We start from the raw sequence: 27,268 nt of genomic DNA on the forward strand, positions 1-27,268 counted from the left end.
ATCATGCTGTGGAGGTGTTTTTCAGCAGCAGGGACTGGAAAACTGGTCAGGGTTAAGTTGAATGGAACAAAGTATAGGGATATCGTCAATGAAAACCTGTTCCACAGTGCTCAGGACCTCAGATGAGCCAAAGATTCACTTTCCAATAGGGCAACGATCCTAAGCATACAGCCAAGACAACACAGGAGTGACTTGGGGAGAACTCTGTGAATATCCTAGTATGGCCCAACCATATTGACTTCTACTTGTCTCTTGGTTTCTATCCAAGAGTGTTTTTAAATTTAAATCCCTAAATGACTTGGCCAAATGTACCTTCTCCATTCCTGTGTCCTTTGTGATTATCTCAAACCATTTCACCAGAGTCTTGAAGATCAATATTAAAGTAAATATTACAAGAGGTGGGCTGAGTATTTCCAAGTGATTTTAAACTTGTTTAAATGTTAAATGTTCTAGAAACATTCACTGTACATTATTAAACAAGCAGTTGATAGCCTAGAACTAAACTGGAAAAATTAACACAAATTGTAGCTTATTCAATGTCTTTGGGATTGCACAAATAAGAAATTCAGTTAAATGTAAACAATCAAATTCTTTTTATTCAGGAAAAGATTATATAATTTTGTAAATCTTGTAATTTCAATTCTAGGTGAAATAAAATGTGTACTCCTGAATTATCGTAGTGAAGACAGCTGTAGTTTGGAGAGTTGTAGCAGCGAGGATGCAGAGACTACCAATGATTCAGTCCCTGAGTCCATAGAAGAAAAGCTTCTGGACTTGACAGAGTCATCATACAGTCAGATCTAAAAATATTTTTTATTTGTAATTAGGAATATTTCTTCTATATTGCTCAGATCTGATTCAAATAACTATTTTGGCATATCAGATTTACTTCAATGATTTTGTTGAAGAGGTGTTGATAGTTGTTATTTCCTGAATATAATTATTTGTGATACCACCACTGTATGGGCCTCACGCAGTGCTCCAAGAAATTTTCTGTGATCTGCAACAATAGCAATTTTGGGTCAAATTTACTATAGACAGGTAAACTATAACTCTGAAATATATTATTCAAAAATAATATAAGTTACTTCAGTAGATAATTGCTGAACAGGTTTTTGAGCATTAAGTTTTACAAAAAACAGACAACTTAATAAAATACTTCAATTAGTTATTTGAAGATCATTCATTATTCCTATGCCAAGTTTCAAAACATGCTTCATCAGTAATGGTTCATACAAAATATCTTTCACACTGTTTCATAAAGTAACATAGTCCCTGTAGTTCTGATAGAGAAGTGAATTAACTGTATTGCTTTGCTTTGTCTCATTTCTGAGGTCTTCTCTAGAAGATCTATAGTAATTGAAAGAATAGGTGATGCAAAACATTTTTGTGAAATTAACCCTTAGAGGTTAACCCTTTAAGTGTGAAATTACCAAGAGACAGCTGAACAATAATTAGAGCTTTATTGAACTTTTGCAAAAGGGACCTCCATGCTCATATGGTGAAATCACAAGAGGACATCTTCCATAGAAATATATGATAGTTATATACATTTTCCGAAGCTCAGCCTTGTTACTGCCCACTCATCCTATTGGCTAAATTCTGGTTGAAAGGGTCCTCTTCCATCCCATCTGTTTACCAATTTCCAGTAATTTCCATCTCTTTTGGTGTATTCTCCATCCTGTTTGGCAGCTACTATAGTCAGCATTATTACTTTTAGCATGACAACTAGACAGCCTCACCTGCCAGCTATCTTCTGTGACCAGCCAACTATTTTCTTTGACCTGCCAACAGAATGTGCAAAACAGTCGTTTTATTATAACTACAGAGAACATTCTTACACAATGTCTTACTTAATATTCCAGTAAAGTGTCTTAGGTTACTTGGGGGCTAAATATGGTGTTACCATTGCTGTCTCTTATAGGAATAATTTGTATTTTTCACAATTTTGGTAATGAAAATCATATCCTCTCCCAAACTTAATGAATTGTTGCAATGCCTCACAGAAAAAAATCAGGTTATCTATGTGCTGATTGATTTCAGAATTGTCACTCTTTTGTCCTTTACTTAATATTTACTGTACAGATGGTACCACTTAATATACGGTCTTCACATGCATGTGAAAAATATGAAGTTGACAGGTTTTTAACATAAATGTACATACCATATTTTTCAAAGTATAAGATGCACTTTTTTCCCCTCAAAAAAGAGGCTGAAATCTGGGTGCATCTTATACACTGAATACAGCATTTTTTGCTTCCAAATCTCCCCCCTTCACTAAAATGGCCCTACATAGCTTGTAAGAGGCTTTCAGAGAGCTCCTGGGGGGCTGGGGAGGGCAGAAATGAGTGAAAAACAGGCCATTGTTTGCTCAATTTTGCCCCCCCCCCCAGCCCCTAGGATCAATCCTCCTAAAGGCTATGCATGTTCTTTCTTTGACAAAAAAGGGCTCCTTTTCATGAAAAATGGGCCATTGTTTGCTTGTTCTGGGCCCCCCAATTCAATTCAATTTATTAGATTTATAGGCTGCCCAATCCCGGAGGACTCAGGAGCACTCTACAACCCCCAGGAGCACTCTACAAGCCTCCTAAAGGTTATGCAGAGTACAAAAACTTTTTTTTTTATTTGCCTCTTCAAAATTTTGGTGCGTTTTGTGGTCGACAGGAAATTCTCCAGCTGAACAGACGTGGGGTATGTGGGCTCTTAAGAGTCTCACATGAACCCCGTCTGACAAACCATCTCCAAGATTCTTTTGAATCAGAACCCTCACTGGAGGTGGAGGTGAAGAAGGGCAGTGTCTCATCGGACCCTGAGGCAAGCAGATCCCTCGTGGGTTAGAGATTTGACTATGAATCGGAGTCGGTGTGGTAGCCATCAACATGGCTGACAACATGCTGGCTTTTTGTCAAGCAAATGGAACAGGAGTGGAAGAGATGAAAGGACCGGGTAAGAAAATTTATCTAACCCACAACTATAAATCAAACCTGGAAAAGGCAAAGAAATTTTGAGAATATAAATAATATTGATGGTCAGGTTGGGACTTTCTTTCTCTAAAAGAAAAGGAAAAAAGGAAGGTGGAGGGTTGTAACACCCCCCCCCCCACCCCAGAAGCTCTTTGTTTGTAAAGCTTTCAGACAGAAGGATAGAAAGCAGAGAAGTGACAAACCCACGCAATTATAAACTCTAAATCTGGTTTTGGATCCAGAAGAATTTATTTTTACTTTGCTAGAATTCCTCCAGGCTAATATAAACAAGAAAAAAGCACATCTTACTGATAATGGATAACTTAATCTTGACTGTGCAGGAAGTTTTAATTAACCAATTGCCATAAATTAGGAGGCAAAAAACTCTTGGCTGATTACAAACTTGCTACAAGTGATTTATTTTGAGCAGTTATTAAAGGAAAGAATAAAGCATCGCACTCAAGAACTGGGAAATACGAAGGTTTCTTTTTTCTTCTCCTCCTCCTTCTTTTTTTCTCTCGTCTGCAAAAGATTAAGATGGTGTCAGCTTCTCTTCCAATTTCAAATTACTTGGATTAACTAAATTTAAGGTGGACCAGAATTTTTGAAATAAGACTTGTATAACTAACTGCAATCTTGGAACTGGATATTGGGGAAAAACAAAAGACTAAGATGGCTCCCATTGCATTTCTCCATAGCAGTTGAAGTAGATAAACTTAAGGTGGATTAGAACTCTGAAACAAGAATTGTATAACTAACTATAACTTTGGAACTGGACATGGTGGAAAGCTGGGAATTAGAAGAACTATGTGAAATTATAAAAAAATGTGCATAAATCAGTAAAATCAAGCCTAAATGGAGTTCTGAACCCAGGGAAGCAGAGATTTAAAGAAGAAGGGGGGGCAAGGCAACAAAGGGGTAGAAACTGAGGGAAATCAAAAGCAGACAAAAAGATTCATCAGCCTTGGCAGTAGTATAGGGAAAACGGTAAAAAGAGGAGGTGTCCCAACAAAAGGGAATAAATAGCAAACAAAAGTGGTTTTGAAGGTTCTTAGTGGTATGAGGAAAATTGAACTAGGAGACTATGCCCCAACAGAGAAAAATAAAATACGCTTGTGAGGGTGGCTGGGGGAAAATTGATGGGAGTGGAGTTGTTAAAATAAAGAAAAAAGAGAAGACAGGAATAGAGAAGTGGGGCAAAAGACTTACTAGGAAAAAATCAGATACCTAGATATGAGAAAATATAAAGCAAGATGATTTTATCCCTTAATATGATAATAAATGGAGTTGTTAACTGGTTGAACATAATGGGAAGATAACAAAAAAAGACCAAAATATACAGAATATGGATAAATATGAAACTGATATGGGGAGGTTGTAAAGCAGAGGTTTGTGTCTCACTCTTATACATGATAATTAAATTAATTAAATTGAGTTAAAAATTGATAGAAAATGACAACAGAGGGATAACTAAACATGGGTTAAAATATATGAAACATGGATATATATAGAACTTTTAAAATGATGAATAAAGTAAGATGTTTACTGCTTGTCATTCTACATAATAGTGTAATGGCTCCTCTCCTAACTTGAGAAAGTAAAGACTCTTGAAATGGATTATTTCAAAAGGAACCTTTAATCAAGCAGGATGGAAACCATTAGAAGCAAAACAGCATCTGAAAACCTTTAGGCCATGCAAATGGGACTAAGCTGATAATGACCCCTCCCCTTTCTCCAAATGCAGATACTGACCAATACACAAGTGTGAAGATGCTTCCTTAATTCTTCTGTTCTGTGAGTCAATGAAGCACATGTTCCAGTGCTGGGTTTCTGCCGGTTCGCACCGGTTCAGGTGAACCGGTTTGTGAAATCCAGCGAGCCGGTGAGAGGAGGTTTGACCAGTGGACCAGGAAGTAACTTCTGGAACACTTGCACCGGCCCTGTCGCTCACTCACCCTTGCCGTCCCATCGCAGCTTGCTCACTCCCCTGCCCGTTCGCACTAAACTAGGCTAGCCCAGCCGGCTGTTCACTGATTGGCTGTGATTGGCTGGAGTCCAGCCAATCAGTGAGCGGGCTGGACGCAACCTGTTTACAAGCGTGACGCCAATGGCCAACATTCCTCTTTTGAAAAGAGTTTTTCTCTTTTGGAGACTTCTCTTTTGAAAAGAGTCTTTCATTCCTGAGAGCTGTCACATTGTGCTTGCTGACCGGGTCCTCCCTTCATTTAGTTTTGTTTCCCTTCGCCTTCCAGAAGCTTGCTGCTTCCCTCAGGTGAGCAGCTAAGTGCAAGGGGGGGGGCAGGACTCGGGAGGCTTGCTTATGCCAGATCGCGAAAGCCGCGAGCTGGTGTACGCCGTGGTCGAAAGCGGGTGGGAGGCGGTGGAGGCGGCTTAGCTTTCATGCGAGGGAAGGCCTTGCAAATGTTTTCTTTGTGATGCAATATGTTGCTTTTAAGTGTTCAGATCAGGCTGATGTGTCTCAAAGTGGCTGCTTTTCTATGGGCAGGCCAGGTTGGTGCAAGGCAGCTTTGCCAGATTTAGTGTGTTTCACCCTCGTTGTTTCTGATAATTCTGAGGTGGTTGCTGGTTCTGTGAGCTTCCTGGCACTGTCCTTTATAATCTCCCACAATGCCTTGATGGTTTTTATTCCAGTGGCTTTGTCTTTCCTGTCCTTAGGGTTAGGGAAAAAACTGGTTTCATTTGCAGTCTTTTTTGGGGGGGAGGGAATTCTTATTTTTGGGTGTTTTCCTGGCACTGTCATAGTGTGTGTGTGTGTGTGTGTGTGTGTGTGTGTGTGTGTGTGTGTGTGTAATGTCCCGCAGTTATTTACGCATTAATAATGATCTAGTAAGTAAATGTATATCTAGTAAGTAAAGTAAATGTATATTTCCTTATACATTTTAGGGACCTTTCCTTACATAATTGGTGTTTTCTTTCATACTTTTGGATTTCTAATTTCTGTTTCTGTTAGTTAGCAATTGCTAAAACAAATCCCACATGAAAAAGTATTCAAAGCCTTCTTGATTTTCATTGTCAATTTATTTATTCCTGCACATTGTAATATTTATTCATTTTCATATCTCTGTTTTTCCACTGTTGTGCAAACACAATTCCAGAAGTTTCTAACATGTGTAAAATTAAATATATATTGTACTCTCTTTCAAATAGCCAACAAAATATTTCTGGTTTTTATTCCATATCTTGCTTTACCATTGCTTCTAACCACTAACTTTTGAATAGCTACTTGGACCGACCTAAGTACTGAACCTAATTCATATATTCCTGTTCTTTTGGACCTGAGAACTACATTTCAGAAAAAAGGAAATCTGTATTGCTCTGGGAATATAACATTCATTCTTGAACTATCTTCTTGGATGAAAGACTATATCTTTCCTGTTTGTTTATATCTTTCCTGTTTCTCATCCTTCCTGAAAAGACTGTACATTGTTGGTTGAAAGCAGAGGTCCCTTCTGTTACCTGTAGTCCTTAGCTTACAACCACAATTGAGTCCAATATTGTTTTATTTCTTTGGCAGGCAGTTAGTATTAATTAGTATAATGAAGAAGAGGCAACAGAGTATGACCGCTTTCTTCTCCAAAAAAACCAAGAGTTGAGTAATCAGCTGATCCACAACAGTCACCAGCACCAGCACCACCAGCACCACAAGCACGACCACTACCACCACTTGAGGTCGGAGAAAGCAGCAAGTCCATCAACTCCACTGAAGTTCCACAACTTCCTGACTGCTGGAATTTGTAGCAATACAGACACTTCAAGGACAAGTATGATGGACTGGCAGTATCCGACAAGAAGGTGGGTTGTGAGTACTGTGCAAAACTCATGTTCTCGTTAGAGAAAGTTATTCATGTTTCTAGGGAGTGAAAACATTTCCAGGTTGTGCCAGCAGGGAAAACCAAGGATATATAACAAGCATCGCTCAGAAAAAAATTAAGGGAACATTTTCAATCAAAAGCACACCTTATTTGCGTGGAGAGCAGTAAGCAACGGGAGCAGGAAGCTTTAACCAAATCCCTGGACTGAGAAATATTTATCCAGTACTTGCACAATATTTTCTACTGTTTACGATCTGGCGCAAAGATGTAATCCATTCTCAGACATCGAAGCGCAAGTAAATTTGCTAAATACGATTGGAGTGGATGTGGGAGTTGGCTTGCATTCATGGAGATCTGCAGTGAAAATAGTTGAATTCATTGCGAACCAAATCAAGACCACTGTGTTTTCAAGGATTATTGCAAATAATCAAAAGGTGTGCCTAATAATCGATGAAGCCTCAACACTTTCAATGAAAGCAGTGCTGATAGTTTTTGTTAGAGTTGAGGATCCAGAATGCCCAGCAACCGTCTTCGTTGAGCTTCTGGAGTTAGAGAAACAAGATGTGGAGACCACATATTCCGCATCGATGGGAAGCTTGCATAAAGTTGGATTTACCACCGAATATTTACGGAAGAATTTAATCACTTTCTGCTCCGATGGTGCCAACGTTATGCTTGGAAGAAAATCTGGAGTCAGCGCCAGAATAGCTCAAACATCATTATCTGGCACTGCTTGAACCACCGCCTGCAACTTGTGCTGGATGATGCAATAAGAGAAGTGAAGCAGATCAATCACTTCAAGATCTTCCTTGATAAAGTACACACCATCTTCCACAAATCCTGTAAGAGCCAGAATGACCTCTTCCAAATCTCCGAACAATTGGGCATAGAAATTGTGAAGATTGGCAGAGTTTTGGGACCAAGATGGGCTTCCTGTAATTTAAGGGCAACCATAGCTGTGTGGCATGCTTATCCAGCGCTACATCAGTTTTTTCAGGGCAATGAAAAATCCAGACAAGTACAAAATTCCTGACAGTATCAGAAAAGCTAGATATATTGTCAGGATAATTGCTGTCAGGACAATTGCTGTTAGTTCAGCAGAGGCGGTGCTCATATGTTCAGAGCAAAGAACACGCCTAATTGTTCCAAACATAAGTAATCTGATGGTGATAAGTGTTGTTGGCATACCTGTTGAGAGATGGGACCCAATTCCTGCAGTGAAAGTTTGGCTCAGAGCACACCATCACACAGCTGATGATCCACGAGTAAAGACCAGGAAAGCTGCAACAGAGGAATCTGGAAGCCTAAGAACAGCATGGAAATATCAACAACCAGGAAAGCAATAACACAAGTAAGTACTTGAGTGTATCTCTTTCATTGTGTTATTCTTATGTAAGGTGTAAGTGCAAGCAATTAAAGTCTTGCTTTCTGTGTTTGTCCTTTGTACAGGTTGTTTGAGCAAAGTGATAAGGTGGTGTGCAGAAGATCGGCAAGCCAGTGATCCTTCCTCTGTAAGTAGCTGTCTTTATTGCTGGGTGTGATCTGTGCTGTGTTCATCCTTGAGATAGTGAAGTGCAAGCAATAAAAGGCTTGCTTTCTGTGTCTGTCCTTTGTGCAGGTTATTGGAGCAAGGTGGTGAAGTGGTGGTACAGAAGACGCAAAAAAGGACAGTAATTTTCCTTTTTTATTATTTTGTGTCCTGGTTTCATCCTAATGCAGTGCATGCAATTAAAGTCTTGCTTTCTGTCTCTCTCCTTTGTGCAGGTTATTGGAGCAAGGTGGTGAGGTGGTGGTGCAGAAGACGCAAAAAAGGACAGTAACCAATATGACAGACAAGAACTGCTTTCAATCAAGCTAAAATGGACATTGAAAATGGAAATAATTTTAAAAATACTCTAAAAACATGATTATTATTCCAGAGGCAATAATAGCAATAACAACAATAACAATAATAAAAAAACCAAAACCAAAGAGTACTTGCAGTGGAGAATCCCCAAGGAGGGAATGGCAAAGCTTCACCCAACTTGTTCATTTTCCCTCCAAGAACATTTGTCTACCAGCTAGTTAAAATTCCTCCTTACCACCCCGGCTCCCAAAACAGAAGGAAAGAAAAGCAATGGAATTAAATATAATTTACCACAAACTACTTGCTTTACATAGTATTATCATTCCCTTTCTTTTTAAACTCTTCCAAGCGAAGCAGCCACTTGTTCCAGTACTGGGAGCACAGCTCAGAGCTCATAAAATGTGAATGTGCAGGAGAACCATCTTTATAGGCAACCACAAGTAAGCCACAATTAACCTAGGAAACAAAGCAAATCAATTGCTCATCAAACCATATGCAAATTTAGTCAATGTTCATTAGGGATATATAGTTGAAATGCTTACTAAATAGTAGAAATGGGTAAAGATGAACAGCATTTCACTCAGCTCCAAAATATTTTTGTCCTTTTTGTCACAGGAGCTGACAAAATATAGATTATATAAATCTGAGATGAGATCATGGTTTACTATAAAAATGCAATGTTTCCACTAACCAAGGCATTTTGTAGACGATAAGAGTTTCTGGATTTTTTGTGCAAAATACCACTGTCTCCAGAATTCCCTTCATAGAAGCATGAGCCTTGTGCACTACTTCCCATAATATCAAAAGCTATTACCAGGTACCTACTAAATTTAGTCAACCACCTACTTTATCTGAAAGATCATAATCTGCTTTTAAAAAACTTGACAACTGTATTCAAAATGTTGTCTGCAATTTCTCTAGGGAAGCTCAGTTGTTGATAATGTTGAGACTGCAATATTTTTGGTCTAGCATGCTACATTTTACAGAATGAAATAATTAATATTTTACTTGCACGTCTCCACAACTGTTCATAGATTGATTCCTACTATGACAATTCTGATAGGACATCTTTTCATAATGGATTAGTATAAATAAAGATGCCACAAGATGTCAAAAGAGCTAAAGCTGATTACTTTTTTCTATTTGAAGTTTTTTCTTCATCCTGACATTGCTACTAGAGTGATAGAGCGCAATCAACCTACATCACTTATAGGTACTGGCTACTATTTAGTAAGACTGGAATATTGGAACTGGAATATTATGCAGGGAAATAAATTCAACTGCAGTTAAAATGTGTGAACAAGAAATCAGGAAGTGCTGAACCGAGATATTTCTCTACAGCTGTCACTTACCTGGAAGTCATAGTTGCTGTCATGGTTAATTGCTCCTATGTATGCTGCAATTTGTAATGGATTATCATATGTATTCTTAAGAAATGGCTTTGGTTTCTCTGAAGTCTTCCAGTCAATTACACATAATGTTCCGCTGTGACATCAAATGTAAAAGATAACTTAATAATGTATAGTCAACTAAAATTTGTGCTTACCACTGACCACCAAGAATGTAAAATCTTAGATATCACCAGACTAAATTTGAGGCCTAATGCAACTGTACAATAAGCCTTCACTTTTCCTCCAGCTGTAAACAAAATGGATGTGGATCTTGAGGATACTTGGAAAGCAGAAACATTTATTTTCATTTCCTTAGAAGTCAGCAAAAATTTAGAGAGAGAAGTATGGAAATTGGCACTAAACTGAAGGCTCATCAAATAAAAAACACCTTAATAAAAATGGGAATATGTATAAAACCTTGTTTAGAATTAAATATAATTAGCATAAAATTACAATATGGAACTATAATAATACCAGATAGTAACTATCCTTTACAAATTTTATACTTGTTATTTGGTGACTACTTCATTTAGTAACTGTTTGCAAATATAATAGTAATAAACTAATAAAAAGTTCATTTTCCAATCAATGTGCACATTTATGAACAAATTTGAAGTTTCAAATAATTTTAGCCTGACTTCAGCATTACTTCCCCTCAAAAAGCCCTTTTGTGTTGACTGCACATTTTATCCACATGCCTTTTATTCCATTATCTAAGTCAATTATGAAGACGCCACAGTAAAGTCCAAATAGATGTTAACTCTGAGAAGTAGTCCAGACAAGAAGCACAACCAGGAGTACTAACTCTGCCTTTATTGTAGGGTTACATTAACAGAATATTGCAAGACTGAAAGTATTTCTCCCTAACTTTCTGTCTATTCTTTTAAAACTAGTCCCTTCTGAAACATTTCCCATGCCTTTCTCCTTTGGTGGGCTGAAATACCTCTTACATGTTGATTGCCCAGGCTGCGGCTTTTTATCTCTCACACACCTCATTACAGTATACTACATCCACAGCATTTCCTTGGTTCACTAATTCAGTCACAACTAATCTACAATTATAACACTCCACCTCCCCAGTTTTTTTGCTATTTTTATGCAAGCCAATGAGGATCTTTTCTATTACGATTTCTCAGGGTTTTCTTTTAACTGTGAATATAATGTTAAATATGTAACTCTGTAGTTCTTGATTTTGAACATGCGTTTCTTCAATTTTTTTCTTCAAATGGAAAGAATGATACATAGTTTACAATGATGAGAAAAGAACAAGTTTTATAACATGCTTTATCTTATTTTTGAGTGTAAGGGAAATATAAACCTACAATTGAATTTAGAAACATTGGGTATGAGGCAGATGAAGTTAAGCATTGAAGTCATTGTTTTGAATGAGAAAGTGAAACATGACCTCAATATATTTTAGTCCCCAAAAATGTTTAACAAGGTCACAAACAATAGTATCTAAATTTAACCTCTCACCGATATTCTGCTATGCAATCTATTAGGCCTTGGTAATAAAGGACCTCATGCTGTACTGCACTTTCAAGAGCTGTCACTCTAGTAATATCTTGCAGCACATGCTTTACACTCATCACATAGCCTGAAATGCTGGTATCTTCTTTCTGTTCCTTTATAACATTTTCTTTAGTTAATAGTAAGGCTTCCATGGCTGCATGAAAGTTCTTGCCTTTTTGAAAAGTATCTACAAAACAAGAAAAAATGATATATAAAGTTGTTATTCAGGATTAAAATTGAATCTTCAGATTGAATCAGATTATTTTATAGAATGATAATAGAGACTCAGCATCACACTTAGTAAATGATTTTATAGGAGATAGCAGCCCAATTGCCCTTTTTAAAGTGACTCAAGCCTGGCTGGTAGAGGAATGGATTATAGGACTGTCTGCAGGAATGAGGACTATTTAGCCACCTGGCAAATAAATTCCTTTGGATTCACTCAAAGGGATAGTGCAGCCCTTTTAGCAGCATTCAATATCATTGACCATGGTATCAATTCAATATCATTGACCATAGTATCTTTCTAGTGTGCCTGTGGGGATTAGGAGTGGGGGACATAGTGAGACAGTGATTCTCCTTCTCTCTCTGTGGTTAGGTACAGTCTATATTGATAGGAAGAAGCAATCAGGCCCAAAGTCTCCTTCTCTCTCTGTGGTTAGGTACAGTCCATATTGATAGGAAGAAGCAATCAGGCCCAAAGTCTCTAGTGTGTTTGCAGTACTTCAGGCTCAGCCCCATTTCCTCTCCTGTTTAATATCTACATAAGGCTGCTGGATAAATAGATTATCTGTTGGTTTATGCTCAGGCATCCTCAATATGCAGATAATATACAGTTGTCCCAGCCTCTTAATCCCAGACAGACCAGATGATGCTATCATACCTCACATGATCTTGAATATACAGAAAAAAGTGTGAAATGTAGTGAAATACTATCAGAAATGAACATGAAAAATAATGTAATTTCTCTACTGTGAGATGTTACATGAATTTAGAAAGGAAGGATGCTTTCAACTGTGGTGAAAAGCATCAGAAGAATCTGACAAAATAGATAAGGATAAAAAATAATGCATGTTATGGGAAGTTAAATATCCTAAGAAAGAAAATCAACACAAGGAGGGTTAAGAACTTAGTAACAATAAGTAGGTAAAAAAGTGACAGATTTGATATTATATTTTCAAAATAATTAGACACTTTCTTTTAATTTAGGATACCATGAAAACATGAACAATGTCATACAATCTTTCTTCATCATTTGTTTAGAGCATCACTAGAATGGCCCATCACTCTTGTGCTAGGCTCTGCATATTGTGTTTCCATACTGCAGAGAATCAATCACTTAGAAAAGAAAAGAAAAGTCAGGATAATTCATTAATTTACCAGACATTCTTTCTTTTCTGGAGTCCATCCTCAGGGAAGCTGGCTGAAAAACAACCTCCCCTCATGATATCATGCATCAGGTGAAAGCAATGCAAAACAAGTACAGGTACTCCTCAACTTATGACCACAATAGAACCCAAAATTTATGTTGCTAAGTAAGACATTTGTGAGTTTTGCCTCATTTTACAATTTCACTTGTGTCATTTGTTAAGTGAATCACCGCAGTTGTGAAGTTTACAACATGATTGTTAAGTAAATCTGGATTCCCCATTGACTTTGCTTGTCAGAAAGTCACAAAGGCTAATCAAATGATCTTGAGAAACAGCAACCATCATAAATATGAACAAGTTGCCAAGCATCTGAATTTTGACCACATGATCATGGAAATGCTGCGATGGTCTTAAGTGTGAAAAACAATCATGTCACTTTTTTCAGTACCATTGTAACTTTCAACTGTCCCTAAACAAACTGTTGTAAGTCAAGGACAACCTGCATACTCTGAAAATGTGAGATAAATACTGAGAAAAAAATAGTCAAAATTGTTTAGCTTTTTTCTAAGATGCAAACATTTCTTGGTAGGTGAAAAACAGAGGATCAAATAAGCAAGGAAGACATTCTATACATTGCTGGATTTATATCCTGCCTTTCACATAGAAACTCAAAGCAGGATGTGTAGTGGATACATCTTCATATTTTTCAGCATTCCCAATGAAGTAGGTTGGGCTGAGAGAGAGAGAGAGACTGATCCAAAATCACATAGTAGTCAGGTCTCCCCATTCCTAAAGTAACACCTTCTCTACAGGACTTTTAACAAAGATTGTTAACAAATATTAACAAAAATGAAGATAATATAAGCTACTTTATTAAGTAACATAAATCAGTGAAAAAAAATCAAAAAGATTACTGATTAGTTAGAAAGAACACAACAAATAATATACTCCTATAATATTTTCTATGTAAAATCTTGATATTTATTAACGGAATAAAATTAAATATTTTCCAAGTCTCATAAAAATTAAAAGTAGACATAATAAAGATGAGGGGGGGAAATCACAACAAAATGTTTAATTCCTTTTTGTGTATCCAATTAGACACTATTGGAGTGAGGTGCTAAATTTATCAAATTTAACATCATTTCAATCTAATTGAACTCTAAGTTTTTACTACATATATAAAACTACCGTATTTTTCAGAGTATAAGATGCACCTTTTTTCCTCAAAAAAGAGGCTGAAAATCTGTGTGCGTCTTATATATCAACTACAGTATATTTTTTGCCTCCCGAAGCCCTGCCCCTTCATCAAAATGGCCGTGCATAGCCTTATGAAGGCTTTCAGAGAGCTTCTGGGGCTGGGGAGGGCAGAAATGAGCAAAAAATGCACCGTTTTTGTCCCCAGCAGCACTCTATAAGCCTCCATAAGGCTATGCATGCAATTTTTTGACAAAAAACAAGCCCGTTTTTGTGAAAAACTGGCCATTTTTTGCTCTTTTTTTGTCCCCGCATCCGAGCACCCTGCAAGCCCCTCCAAGGCTATTCATGCCTTTTATTTTAAAAAAATGGGCCCGTTTTTGCAAAAAACAGGTTGTTTTTCGGTAGTTTGCAGAGTGCAAAAACTTTTTTTTCCTTTTGGAAAGCTCTTTAACTGATGAAAATTACATTGATCAAGTGCTGTGCCAGCAGAAACAAAGCTTTAAGCTTTGTCAGCGATTTTCTGCTCCAGCACATGGATAAATACACCTGGAAACATCTACCAACCTACCTACTCTCTCTCTCCCTACCTATCTACTGTATTTCTCTCTCTATTTCTCTCTCTCTATCCCTCTCCCTACCTACCTACTTACACACTCTCCCTACCTACCTACCTACTGTATCTATCTATCTATCTATCTATCTATCTATCTATCTATCTATATTTCTCTCTCTCTCTATCCCTTTATCTACCTACCTACCTACCTACCTACCTACCTACCTACCTACCTACCTACCTACCTACTCTCTCTACCTACCTACCTACTGTATTTCCCTTTCTTTCTCTCCCTCTCTATCCCTATCTACCTACCTACTCTTTTTTTTAATTTGCCTCTTCAAAACCTTGGTGCATCCTATACTCTGAAAAGTATGGTACTTTTTATAGATATAATAAAAATTAAAATATATAATGAATACATCTATATAAAAACTAAAAAAGTGGAAATTGTACATGCTTTGTCTAGAAGCCTGCATCTAGACTGCTTTTTTTAATGAAAATGGCAAAATATTGTTACAGAGGCAAAGATTTGAATTATGAGCAATTAAATGTATAATATAAAGTATTACATTTATTATAAATAAATGTATTTAGAATTATTATAACATCTAAATGCATTTGTTTACCTACTTTTAACATATTCTTCAAAACCTTCTTTCCCAAGTTGTAGAATCATTCGCTGTTTCCACTTCTCCAGGTTAGCAGCCTGTTCCACAGGCATTGTCTGGTGCAGAACAGAGGTCACGCTGGCCCAGTTGTTCTTTTGCAAAGCAATTTGCAAAGGCAGCCCCTGGTGAAATTTCTGATGCTGAGAGGTCTTCCTGGGATTCATTAAGGGAATCCAGTGCTTAAGAAGTTTTGTTTCTGTTTTATGAGCTGGACGTTTGTGTTGACACCCTGCATTGTCTTCTTCAAACAGTTTGGATCTGTCAGATCTATCTTTGCCTGAAGTGAGGTAATGGATCAAATTTCCATATTTTGGGCGGTCAATATTTTCATACTCTGTTTTTCTCTTCTTATAAAAAGGCAAAGAAATAGTGAAGGATCTATGAAAAATATTTTTCTCACTGAACAGTGTTGAAAATGCTGTCAAACTTCCAGTTTTCCTAATCACCAGATGGAATGACTCCATACTCCAACTTTGCAGATAGTGCAATCCCAATTCCTTTTTGCCTTTAGGAAACACTTCTACTTCCTATTTCCTAGTGTAAAAGATAACATGTTATAGTTATTTACTCTGATTTGCCACTGCATTTTGGTAGGAAAGGCTTCATCGTTAGAAGTCCTTCAAACTGCAGATTATGAAGTATTAGTTAAAGAAAAATATTAGGGTATGATTAATAGTATCAATATGTATTTAGTTGTCTTTGATTAGTTTAAGATTTTACGCTATATAGAACAAATGTACACTTTTAATTCTTATAGTTTATTTTCTCAGAAGTAAATATCAATAAATCTCTCAGAACTGCCACCTCAATCCTGTGCTGTGTATTTGCTTGATACCAGTCTGTCATGTACTTTGGGGAGAGGGAGCCGGAGAGGAGGTGGAAAAGGTCTCTACTCTTTGTACCTTCTGGAGATACAACTTTACAGTCAGACATTTGCGAATGGCATGCAACTGCATCCTGGCCAGTCCATGGTTGAAGTGACAATTCCCAAAAAACTTCATTTGAATATGTGGAGAATGAGAGACCAACTATGGAAAGGGGGATGGGAGGAAGTTAAACTAGGGATTTTTGCATACGAATTTCAGTTTTGCCTTTGCTTTATTGTATTCTGCTTAACCTTTAGTAAACTATACCTTTCTCATTAAATGAAGTCAAGGGTCATTCTTACTTAAAAGCTCGAGCTGAGGCACGACTGACTTTATCAGTCAAACCTATTCATTATTGCCTGGTTTATTGCCATACTTAGTTGAATCAACCTAGTAAATGTTGGATTTATCCTGAAGCAATTCTATGTTTGTTTAAGGTTAAATTAAGTAATGTAAGTCCCTTCTTTATTACACAATCTCCATATTATGGAATTACTGTAACTGCTTCAGGATTGAGATCATGCCTTAATTTCTTTTCGGTGATTTGTTGCGACCGATAAAACACATTGTTTTGAAAGATAATCAGCAATTCTGCCTCCAAAATCACTAAGGACAAATAACATTGAATAACAGGGTTAGAAGGGACCTTGGAGGTCTTCAAGTCCAACCTCCTGCTCGAGCAGTAGACCCTAACCATTTCAAAAATGGCTGTCCAATCTCTTCTTTAAAAAACTCCAGTGTTGGAGTATCCCCAATTTCTGGAGGTAAACCGAGAGTTTCTGTGATGACGTCACAGTGGGACAGTTGTGGCTAGCAGGGCTCAGTGAAGCTCAGCTGATTTCTACCTCCCTGGAGGTTCCTTGGGGCCAAAATCTCCCTATAGGGGTGATGAAGATAGGAACGGCTCTCCATAGACCGCAAGTGGACACAGGTCCCTTTGCTTGATCTGGAGAAATCTTCCTGACAGGCAGAGAACAAGACAGCCATAATGGCTGAACCAAAGCTGTGAAAGCCGAAACGAAAAAAGCATGAAAAAGAAGCGGAAAGAGAAACAGTGTATAGGATCTGGGTAAGGATTGCCTAATTTCTACCCAGAAATAAGTTCCCCAGAAGTAATCTTAATAAAAAGAAAGTGGCACTCCAGAGAGGATGGAATTGTTTCTCCTCCCTCCAAAGGAAAGTGGCAAGTGAAAGTTTAGAGCTGATTACAAATCCATGCAAAAAGAGAAAGAAGTGAATGGAAAATTAACTTTAAAATACAAAGAGAAAGACTGCACTGGCTATTTTAATAGATAAGTACTATCTAAGATATGAATATGGACAATCTTCCTTCTTTTTGAGCTCTCTTTTCTTTTTTACCTTTAGTTACAGTCAGGGGTGGTATGGTTTGGGCGAACTGGTAGCAGCGATTTGAATTGGTTCAGATAAACAGATAAATACTATCTCTGACTGACCCCGTCCACATTTGCCCGGTCTCCTGGTTGCTGCTCGCCCTTTCTGGCCACACACTGCTCCCCGCGCCCAATATATATGTTTCTTTCACCACACGCAGCCAATTGCCTTGCCACCTCTGCTCAGCTCACCAAAAGTAAGTAGTGCATGCCTCCCACTCATCCTTGGGTCAGGGCCCAGGGATGCACCATTCCCCAAGGCCCCGGAGCCGCTGCTCACCTTCGCCAGGGAATGCACCATTTCCCGGCTCCCGCCTTGCTCCGGAGCCACCATCCGCTTGCCTCCCATCTCACTCATCTACCTTCACACCTTGGGGGGGGGGGGGGAGACATGATGAGGCTCAGCTGCTTTTTGCCCTGAGAAGCCTGAAACCGCTACTGGTAATTTTTGGCTACCTTCTGAGCAGCTATACTGCGACACCGTCCTTCTGGCTACTGCCTTTCTCCTGGCATGTGCACCCCAATGTCTGCCGGTACCAGGAGAATGGCAGCAGATGGAGGGACAGTCACAGCAGAGCTGCTCAGAAGGCAGCCGCTGGCCACAGTCTTTAAGGTATGATCCTGGGAGAGAGGGGATGGACCATAAAGGGACAGACTGGCCGGCAGTTGCCTTCTGAATAGCTCTGCTGTGAAGTGAGGGAGAAAGGTTTGGCTTCTCTCTGCTGTAGCATTCAGCTGCTTTTCTACTCTTTCTCAGGCTCATACACACAGAGCAAACACGAGGAGGTGAGAAGCAGCCAGGTTGAATGCTAGAAGACTTAGCAGGCCGAACGTCTCTGTCAGTTCTGCGGGCATGGGTTGGTGGGCATGGCTTGGTGGTTTGCCATGAGTGATGTCAAGTTGGTCACACCCAGTCACATGACCCCACCACCACCAAGCACACCCACAGAACCGGTAGTGGGGGGAAGTGAATTTCACCACTGGTTACAGTGAGCGGAAGTTTTCCTCCCTCTTTTTTTACTTTTAAAACTTGCAGTAGAAATTGAGAAATACAACAAGAGCAACATCTACTGGCTAAAGTTAGTATGGAGGTGGGGAGTCTAGGATAAAGGAAATCCTTTGGAAGTGACTAAACTAGATCAAAGACTGACCTTGAATACTTTGTTTTGGCAACTGTGGCACCTTGTATATAGAGACTGACTGAAGTTAGTTTTGGAAACTAACATGGGAGGAATGAGATAGATGGTGGCTATAGCAAAGAATTTCTCTTGAATTTCTATGGATTATAAATATCCCTGACTGACTGATTGACTGAAATAGTGGAATAAGATAAAGCTGTTTTTGAGAACCTGGGAAAAAACATTGGAACTAATCCAAGATTTTTGATTATTAAAGTATCAAAGGCTGGGAGACTCAGCAGGCCTTGTGAATTACAAATACTGACAGAAGACAAGAAAAAACAACGGGTGTCCTTAAATACAAATATTTTTCTTTCTTCGCATCTTTCCTTTTGATTTCTTTTACAAAGGACTGTTTGAATGGATTGACTCTGGATTATAAATTTAACTGATTGAGACACTGAAGACTCGTTGAAACTGAGTGAACTGGACTTGTGACTTGGTCTTTTCTCATTGGCTATGTGGGGTATTGAAGTATTGGGGGGCTGCCTGTGGATAGCCGTTGGGCTGTTAGTAGGGCTGATGGGTGCATTTCTATTTAAAGGGAAATAAGAAAAATAAGGAATTAATATTAGCTACTGAGATATCAAGTATTCCAAACTTAACCAAAATAGGAAAGAAAGCATCTTCTACACCATCAAGTCCATCCAATCAGAGGTCAATAGAAAGCATGTTACAGCAAGATAAATCAAATACATTTCAAAAGGAAATTCAAGCAATGTTTCAGTCGCTATAGGAGGCCATGACAAAAAACACAATGAGATTAGAAGGAGATAGGGAAAGTGAGAAATGATATGGGAGAGATGAAAGAAAAAATACAAAATATGGATGAAAAATTTGAAACTTTCAGCAAATGATAACAAAAAATGAGCAAAGAATTCAGAAAATGGAAAAAAATCAGAACAAGCAGAGAAAAAAGTTGATGAAATTGATCAGATTGACACAAGAAAATAAAGACCTAGAAAATACAGTGATAATGCTAGAAACGGAAAAAGCAGCTCACTATTTAAGATTCCAGAATATCGAGAAAAAAGGGGAAGATCTACCAGACATAATTAATGAGCTGTTGGCAAATGTGTTAGGGATTGTTAAGCAGGAGATGGAGGAAGAGATAGATGAAACTTAGAATACATACGAGCTAAACGAGGAGAAACAAACTTCCAAGAGAAGTGCATATGAGATTTGTGAAAAAAATGACGAGAGAAAATACTTAACAAGGCAAGAGACAAACCATTACAATATAAGGGAAAACAGTTGGTGGTCTTGAAACAGGTCCCTAAGAGGGTAAGAGACCTATGGAAACGATACCAATTTTTTACTACAATGTTGATTAAATATCAGTGCCATTTTTTCTTCTTCTTCCTGACTGCCACATATTTTAGCCTGGGAAATTGGGAGATTTTTTTTTGTGGGAGCGGTAGAAACACAGCCACAACAAAATATCTAGCCTCAGAGTTTTATTTCATTGGGGGTGTTTTCTGGAACCCTGACATTCAGGTAAATTTCAGATGGCTGATACCTGAGGAATACTAGTTACCTGGTGTGATAAGAAATATAGACTGGATTTACTGGATAAAGCAATGGAATTTTATAATCACCATTTTAACATGGATGAGGGACAGGAAGTGAGGGGAGAAATCAGGAAGGTGGTTAGCCTATAACCTGAAGAAGGAGAAAGAGAAGAAAGTGGTAAGCAAACTTCAGGAAGAGGAATGTACCACCAAATGGAAAATAAAAAGAAGATAAGTCAGGAGTTTTACAAGAAGTTATATGTCTATGAAAAAATTTCAGAGGAAAAAATAATACAATACTTGGGAAAAAGCTAACTTACCAAGAGTGTCTGAAACAGTGAAGAATATGCTAAATGAAAGAATAACAATGGTAGAGGCTAGTAGAGGCGATTAAAAGAGAAAAGAATATAAAACACCAGGTCCAGACAGCCTATCAGCAGAGATCTACAAAAAACTACAAGATACATTAAGCTTGTCAATGTTAGAGGTATATAATGAAGTTTTGTTAGAAGCTAAGATATCACATACATGGGCAGAAGCTAATATTACTCTAATCCCGAAAGAAGATTCAGATTTAACACAAATAAAGAATTATAGGCCAATATCCTTATTAAATGCAGACTACAAAATATTTGCTACACTAATAGCTGAAAGACTTAAGAGATTTTTGAATGAGTTCATAGACCCTGATCAAAATGAGTTTTTACCTAAAAGGCAAATTAAAAATGTGAGAATTATCTTAGATACGTTGGAGTATTATGAAGTACACTGTGAAAAGCAATTGGCATTGATCTTTCTAGATGCCCAGAAAGTCTTTGATAATGTAAACTGGCAATTTATGATGCAACAATTAAAGTGCATGGATTTTGGTGAAAAATTTATAAATACAATTAAGGCAATTTACACAACACAGAGAGCAAAAGTGATTGTGAATGGAGACTTGATAGATAATTTTTATATTTAAAAAAACATAAGACAAGGATGCCCATTGTCTCCACTGCTATTTATACTAACATTGGAAGTGTTAATTAGAAATATTAGGCAAGATCCAGAAATAAAAGGAATGGAAATAAAAAAAGAAAATTATAAATTACAAGCGTTTGCAGATGACCTGGTTTTTATATTAGAGGAACCATTAGAAACCAGACTAATAGGTAAAATAGAGGAGTATGGAGAAGTTGCAGGACTGAAAATAAGTAAAGAAAAAATTAAAATATTAGTCAAGAACCTTACAGTTAAGCAGAAAAACAAATTAACAAAGAAGATCTTCAGATAGTAAAGCAAGTGAAATATTTGGGAATTCATTTAACAGCAAGATGTGCAACAATTAAAGATGACAATTATACAAAGTTAATGCAACAAATTAAATTGGACTTGGAGAAATGGAAGAATCTATAACTTTCTTTTTTAAACTTTTAATAAATTTTATTTTGTTTGTACAAACTTCACATCTTTGCAACACATTACATTTTGTTACCTATCTGTTGTGTCCGTTTTATCTATACCAATAAATCTTTTTTAACTATGACTTCATATATTTGTGCATTTACATTATTTCATACATTTTTTTCATTCTATATATAAGTCTATATGTTCTATGTATAGCAGTTTATACTATGTTTATGTCATTTTGTAAAATATATATTTGCTATAGTCTATCTCAAATTTCAGTCTTTTAATCCTTTTCCAGTTTTGTAGTTGTCTATTGTAACCCTTTTCCGGTTTTGTAGTTGTCTATTGTTTTGTTGATCTTTCTTCCTTTCTTTTTTGCTTTCCTGGTTTTCCCCTCCTTTCCTCTAGCCAATTGTACAATAAATCCCATACGGAGTAGTATTCAGATTCGTCTTTCTATTTTAGTTCTTTCGTGAGCTTATCCATCTCTGCACATTCCAATATTTTTTTAATTACATTTTCTTCTGTTGGTATATAATTATTTTTCCAGTTTTGTGCAAATATAATTCTCGCTGCCGTAAACAATGTGTAAAATTAAGTATCTATTTTTTTTTCATAATTTCCTTTTATAATCCCTAACAAAAATGATTCGGGTTTTAGTGCAATTTGGTGTGTAGTAATCTCCTCTAGCCAATCTTTTATTTTTTTCCAATACTGGGATGGGAAAGACAAGATCCATAGCTATTTCCAAAAACATTTAATTAGAAAAGCTCTACTACAAACATGGTTAAAAATCAAAACAAAACATTATAACATAATCCCAACCTGGCTAACCTGGAAGAACTGATATACCCGAACGTATTGGACACAAACAAGATAATAAGATATAAAGACATATTAGACAACCAAGAAAGGCTAAAAACAAGGCAAGAATTGAAAGACGAGGGAATAGATATTGGCTGGTGGCCCTATTTACAAATACAGGCAAGGTATAAAAAAGACAGGGAAAGGGACGGATTCTATAAGGCGCCGCAAAAGCTGGATAAAATTTTACAGGGAACCAAAGAAAAATTGATTAAAAAATATATCACAACTTATTAAAATTTAAAATGGAAAAAGAAACTGTGAAAGAAATGATGATAAACATGGGTGATAAATTTTGGGTATGGAATAGAATTGATGGAATGGGGAAAAATTTGGGAAATAAACTACAAATAAACGATGGCAACGGCTTATAGAGAGAACATGTACAAGATGTTCTACAGATGGCACCTTCCACCAGCGAGAATTGCAAAAATGTTCCCGGAGTGTTCACCTATCTGCTGGAAATGCAACAAACAACATGGAACATACTACCATATGTGGTGGATGTGCACAGCTGCAAAAAAGTATAACTTTCAATGATAGGGAGAACAGCTACTATAAAAATGAATATATTACCGAAACTACTTTTCTTATTCCAAATAATACCGATAAAACTAGAGAAAAAATATTTTGAGGAACTAAATAAAATAATTTTGAAATACATCTGTCAAGGGAAAAAAGCAAGAATAAGATTGGAAATGCTACAGGTGTCTAAATGCAATGGGGGTTTCGGGCTACTGGACTGGAAGTTGTATTACCAGTGCTTACCATGTGCTTACATGGGTGAAAGACAGAATAAACTTGAGACATAGAAGATTGTTGTTACTAGAGAACCATGATCTTCAATTAAGGTGGCATGCTTTTCTGTGGCATGGAAGGAATAAAGCATATAGATATTTTCAAAGACACTATATGAGGAATGCTTTATTTTTAATATGGGAAAATCTCAAATAAAAAAACTATAGGAAAATACCAATCTGGCTTTCTACAATAGAAGCATTGATATATCCAAATATTGTCAATTTGGAAAAAAATGTATCTTAAACGAGGAAGGGGAACTTAAAATTAGACAGGAATAACAGAACCAAGGGGTGGATCTAGCATGGTGGCTGCACTTGCAAATACAATCAAGATATGAGAAAGACGTGAAAATATGGTTTTTTAAAATAAATAACCAACAATACTTGATCAAATACTTTTAGGGACAGATGAAAAATTGATAAGGAAACTACTGTATTTTTCGGACTGTAAGATGTTCCAGATTATAAGACGCACATTAGCTTTACAGGAGGAAAACAAGAAAAAAAATCTTCCTCTGCCTCCCAGAACCCCTGCGATATTCATCATGCTAGCGTCCTTGCAGCAAACAGCAAACAGCCTGGTCAGCTTCAGCACATTATCGCAGCCCCAGCACATGGATTGTCAGGGCTCTGCTCTGTTGAGCCCACCACTGGTCAATTGAGTTGAGCCGCTGCACCGCCAGGGAATACTGGAGCCTTCTCTGCCAAGCATTGGCGATTGGATTTTCCTCCCAGAATACCGCCAATCAGCTGTTCTAGGCAATGGGGATCGTTGCAGCCCGTTCGCCGCAACCCATTCACCGCGATTGGGGGCAAACGAGCAGCGGTGGTGGTGATGGCTGCCACTTAGAACAGCTGATCAGTGCCGCACCAACCTCCTTCTGCATCGCAACATTCACTCTATAAAACACACAGACATTTCTTCCCATTTTGCAGAGTGTGCATCTTATACGGTATATAGTTACTTACTAAGCTTTAAAATGCAAGATGAACAAGTTAAAAAAACATTGATAGCATGGACGAAAATTTTTGGCTATGGTATAGAATTAGATACATGGCAAAAGCTTTGGGATAGAAATTATAAGCTGAAAATGGCCACTGCATATAAGGAAAACATATATAAAATGTTCTATAAGTGACATTTGCCACCAGCAAGATTAGCAAAGGTGTCTAGAAATATGTCCACCAAATGTTGGAAATGCAATCAGATACCAAGTACTTATCATATGTGGTGGACATATATGAGGGCAAGTAAATATTGGACTAAAATACATATGTAGTTAGAAAAGATGATAAGCAGCACATAGATTTAAAGTCAGAAATATTTTTGCTAGGTAGAATACCAGAAACCTATGATAAAGGAACTATATACTTAATACTTCATGTATTGACAGCAGCGAGAATTGTATTTGCACAATTTTACAAAAATTAGAACATCACACCAGACGAAAACATAATTTGGAAAATATTGACTGTGTAGAGATGGATAGACTGATATTACAAATAAAAGATAAAGGAGTATTATTCAACATGGGATAGATTTTATCAGTGGTTAGATATGAGAGGTAGAACTTAGAAGAAAGATTATTGTTATGTGTATGTAAAAGATGAATACTATCTGCGACTATAAGTTATTAATAGAAGCACAAATAAGTTAATGCAACTATAATTATTATAATTACTACATATATTATTACCGTTACTATATTTGGTGTTTTCTCACTAAAATGAAATACCTAGACAACACACTGTTTTCAAAATATTTCAATATAAATAAATAAAAATATTACAAAAAAACCCCCAAACTTCTGGAGGTAAACCGTTCCACCGATTAAAAGTTCTCACGTCAACTATCTTTTCGAAAAAGGACGCCTGTGGAATCTGCTTTCTTGAGCTGCCTAGTAAATCTGAAGAAGCTCTCGGGACCAATACTGTACCTTGTTCTTTAGGAATAAGACACGTTTTCAGCCACGATATCCCGCCAGATATAGTAAGCCGCTTCTCTTTTCCGGGGAGAAAGTCGTCCCTTCTCTGACATTTTTTAATTTCTATGGTGAAAGAGAAATGGGCGGAGTTCGAAATTGCGTTGAGGAGCATTTACCCAATAAGAAAACGAACGAAAGCCGTAGCGGCTGAATTATGCCTGTGATTACGAGTAAGGGGAACAGGACGGGTGAAAGTAAGAGCCCCGGAACTGAGAGGCCGGTCGGCATTCGGATGCGTATAATTGTTAAAAGATTTATAAATATAAATCCTTCTAATATATACATGCATATATTTGTATTCGGTGATTTGAAGCTGTTATTACTTGAATAAGGTAATACGTCACTAATATCAAGTCATGCCTTCTCTCTCCGGCGTCTCAAGTTAGTCTAATTCAGTTGAGGCATGTTATTGGGGTTGGTGAAAGAAGATAATGTGGAACCTTAGCATTGCGGTGAAACGGAAGCAGCTCTGCTGGCTGGAGAATTCTGGGAGTTGAAGTCCACAAGTCTTAAAGTTACCAAGTTTGGGAACCACTGCAGTAAGCCATGGGCAATGTATGGATTCTTTTCCCTCCACATTTCTACGAGAGTGTATTTATTTAAATAACGCCGAACTATCAGCCTTTTCAGCTGTGTTTCAGTGTTTTTATTCATTTAGTGAATAAAAGTGATATATAATTATTGTATGTACATTGAGAGCTACCGCACCGGAAACAAATTCCTTATTGTGTGTCTGATCACTTGAGCAATTAAAAAATTCTATTTGTCCACGGGTCTTGGCCTAAGAATTTCCTGTGAGTTTGTATGAATACATGCTGTATTCTAGAAAGGTGAATGAGAGGTCTGTTCCATTAGACTGCAAATTTGCTTTTTTTTAAAAAAAACTCAGGACATATGAATTGTTCAGGGTTAGTGGAAAGAGCTACTTTAGATAATAAAGGGCGGCAATACTTAGATTTATATACCACTTTAGAGTGTTTTACATCAGAGGTCCCCAACCCCTGGGCTGTGGCTGAGTACTGGGCTGTGATCTGTTTGGAATCAGGCTGTGGAAGCTGCAAATAAGTGTGCAGCTCCATTTGCGTGAGCGATGGTGGGTGAGTGTGCACATTCTTGCAGGTTCATTTGTGCAAATGGCTGGCAAGCACACGTGGACACAGATCTATTTGTGAGCAGCGGGCATGCATGCCCGCCACTCATGCAAATGGAGCTACGCACATGTGCATGAATGTTGCTTATACAAAACCATACCCTCCTCCCTTTCCCCGCCAGTCTGCCAAGCCAGAAAGGGCTTTACAGCACTCTCTCAGCAGTTTACAGTCAGCATATTGCCCCCAACAATCTGGGTCCTTATTTTACAGACCTGGAAGGCTGAGTCAACCTTGAGCCAGTCAGGATCAAGCTCTTGTTAGCGGGCAGAGTTAACCTACAATACTGTATTCTAACCACTGCACAACCACAGGATTTTTTTAAAAAAGATTTTTATTTTTTGTTCTCTATACAATTATAGGTATACATTCACACAGTTATTATTCTTTTTTACATTCATTTTTCTTGTACATTTGTCGTTCCATTTACAGGGTTATAAGTTATAACTTAGCACGTGCCTTGTGGTGCCTCTGCCAGCTCAGGGCAGCGGGCTCAGCTGCAGCCCGGATGAACCGAGGAACTGCGGGTAGCCTCCTGCATTTTGCACCCCCTCCTAACCCCAACCAGTTTTCGCCTGTGCCTCTCTGCCATTTTGGGGCAGCCACCTCCTTGGCCAGCTGGCTGGTCTTGCCGGAGAATGGCCATCTTAGCATGAGATCGGCAACTCAAGTTTCAATAATACAAAGGAATGCTAAAAGACCGCAAATTGTTCACATTTTTGAGAATGAGGATGCTATCTATTCTGTGATGGAAAAATTAGCCAATAATGTCTCCTTGTACAAATATGCTATTA

General features: G+C 37.6%; 1 protein-coding gene across 5 annotated transcripts; it reads right to left on the bottom strand.

Moving 5' to 3' along the window:
- Nucleotides 1-569: 569 nt before the first annotated feature.
- On the bottom strand, nt 570-25,411 carry MGME1 (mitochondrial genome maintenance exonuclease 1). Of its 5 annotated transcripts, XR_015697545.1 has the most exons (9): nt 25,279-25,411; nt 15,302-15,873; nt 11,510-11,732; nt 9,995-10,127; nt 8,934-9,098; nt 7,985-8,100; nt 6,942-7,150; nt 1,743-1,784; nt 570-1,000 (listed from the first exon to the last, which is right to left on the bottom strand). XR_015697545.1 is itself a non-coding variant. In XM_087721836.1 (6 exons), exons 2-6 carry the CDS (start codon nt 15,801-15,803, stop codon nt 941-943), a joined length of 960 nt encoding a protein of 319 aa, XP_087577962.1. In that variant the 5' UTR covers nt 15,804-15,873; nt 25,279-25,411; the 3' UTR covers nt 570-940. The 5 variants fall into 5 exon arrangements, 2 of the variants coding, with proteins under 2 accessions (XP_087577962.1, XP_087577961.1); XR_015697546.1 differs by lacking the exon at nt 6,942-7,150; XR_015697544.1 differs by lacking the exons at nt 6,942-7,150; nt 7,985-8,100.
- Nucleotides 25,412-27,268: the final 1,857 nt, after the last annotated feature.

Source organism: Thamnophis sirtalis, unplaced genomic scaffold (assembly GCF_051295495.1).
Source record: "Thamnophis sirtalis isolate CommonGarterSnake01/CBP01778 unplaced genomic scaffold, rThaSir2_p1.2 scaffold_8, whole genome shotgun sequence".
Taxonomy (NCBI): Eukaryota; Metazoa; Chordata; class Lepidosauria; order Squamata; family Natricidae; genus Thamnophis; species Thamnophis sirtalis.